The following is a 2121-nucleotide window of genomic DNA, read 5'->3' on the forward strand; positions in this document are numbered from 1 at the left end:
AGTGTATATATTGGGCCCAAGTGGACACTTCAGTGACCTGCAGTCCGTCTTGCCCCAAGGACGTTTATGTTCAGGTTCCTTAGGCTATCCATCTTGCCCTTCGGTGGGCCATACACATGATATACATGATGGTTGGCCCGTGTCACTGAAGTAGTCGGCTTTGGCCATCTAAAGATGGAGGGCCTCTTGACTTCCCCAATGGCAGATGTGGCGTAGAAGTGAGCAGCTTATTTTGTATCATTATTGTATTATCTTATCTTATCTTATCGTCCCTGTCTAGGGGGCGATCAGGTCTCCTACATGTATAGCCAGCATTACATTGACACAATCATACAGCAAAAACAAGACGCAAAAACAAGAGCATGGACACAATGGACTGCTTGGTGAGGGTGGAACTGTAGTGTACGCTTCTGTAAGCAGCCATTCATCTAAAGGTGGAGGAAGTCATAAGGATTGGAGTGGTCTGGAACGGGCCCCAAGTGGGGTAACAATGGCACACAGTACTGGACTGCCTCTTAGCTCACATCATCATAGTGGAGAGTCAGGTGATATTACTTACAATAATATGGAAATTCTGGAAAGGGGAAAAAAAGAATTCCAAAAAATTAGATTTTTTTTTAAACTTGTGAATGGGGGGGGAGGGGTCTTTTTTGCTTCTTTTTTTTTTCCAGCTGAAAACAAAAAAAAAAAAAATATTGCTTTGCAGATAGGCAGAATCCTAGTTTTGTTCATCAGTAGTGCATTTAGCAGACACTTGGCAAAATTCAGCGATGCCCGCTGGGGCGCTGGCCTGCCCGGGTAAAGCTGTTTCAGAGGTTAAGACGTGGCCGCCCGCTTTCATTTGGGGGTGGGAAGCCTCGATGTTGTCTAACAACCCTCCTGCTAATTCTTGTAATATGGCTTCACACTGAAGGAGCATTTTCCCCCGTTCTGGGACCAGGAAGGACAAGGGACACTCCGAACTGGAATATTTAGCAAGGACTTGGATCTGGTCCTGGCTCAGAGACGCTTCTCGGCAGACCTTGTGGCACAGTCCGGACAGGTTCTGTTTGGTTTCTCCCAATGTGGATAAAATTTGGTCCCTTTCCTTCAGCAAATGTTGCTTTTCATTTTGCTAAAATGTAAAAAAAAAAAAAAAGATCATGAATAAATGTTTTGGTTCTTGAAGAGGCCGTCGGTATTGGATTGGTAGAGGTCTAACACCCATATTATTCACACAAGTGTCATGGATTCTATTCGAAACTGAACCCACAATGTTGTACCAGATCCCTCATATCAAGGATCCCCAACGGTGCTTGATGGACCCCACTCACTTATATTGGGTCCCCAGGGATAGGTTTCGGTACTGGGCACACCACACTATTCTTTTCATCTTTGCACACATCAAGCCATCCTGTAAACACCAGGTGGACCTGGCCTAACATATGCCGCTCCACAATGTGTCCTTCTATCCCTTGATATCCGACCTTAGGAGAGAGGCCAGACAACCAAAAATATATATATATTTTTTTTAATTTAGATTGTGAGCCCCACATAGAGCTCACAATGTACAATTTTCCCTATCAGTATGTCTTTGGAATATGGGATGGAAATCCATGCAAACACAGGGAGAACATACAAACTCCTTGCAGATGGTTTTATGCCCTTGGTGGGATTTGAACACCAGGACCCAGCGCTGCAAGACTGCAGTGCTAACCACTGAGCCACCGTGTGGCCCCTTAAAAATATCACCTTTGTCTCTCATTGAAAACAATAGAAGGCAGAATCGGGACGGAATTTGTCACAACGTGGCAGAATCAGCCCCAAATTCCTCCACGTGAACATATCAACAATGGAGCGTCGTAGTAGCGAGTCCCAGTGATCGAGAAATCATCAGGACCTGGATTAGTATTTTGGAAGGGTCAGTGGTGCGGAAAGGAACAATACAAGAAATGTCTTTTCAGGTGAATGCAACAAAATTTGGAGAACGAAAGTTCAACTACTTTATCTTCTACCTCTGTCAGGCTGAACACACGCCAACCTTCTTACTATGCCAGTCATGCCGTGTCACCGGAGCGTGTTATCTGGTGTAAACATGAAGACCGGCCTTAGCCAGTCACATATCCATGCACCCAATTCCTG

The 2121-nt window shown here is 45.0% G+C and overlaps 1 protein-coding gene across 2 annotated transcripts in view; it reads right to left on the minus strand.

Annotated features, from left to right (window-relative positions):
- Positions 1-659: 659 nt before the first annotated feature.
- Positions 660-2121, minus strand: part of BACH1 (BTB domain and CNC homolog 1) — a 31337-nt gene continuing 29875 nt past the window's right edge. For both annotated transcript variants that reach the window (XM_075263410.1, XM_075263409.1), the window contains exon 5: positions 660-1114. In XM_075263410.1, coding sequence (XP_075119511.1) covers positions 719-1114 — 396 coding nt within the window. In that variant the 3' untranslated portion in view covers positions 660-718. The remainder of the gene's footprint in view (positions 1115-2121) is intronic.

Source organism: Leptodactylus fuscus, chromosome 2 (assembly GCF_031893055.1).
Source record: "Leptodactylus fuscus isolate aLepFus1 chromosome 2, aLepFus1.hap2, whole genome shotgun sequence".
Classification (NCBI taxonomy): Eukaryota; Metazoa; Chordata; class Amphibia; order Anura; family Leptodactylidae; genus Leptodactylus; species Leptodactylus fuscus.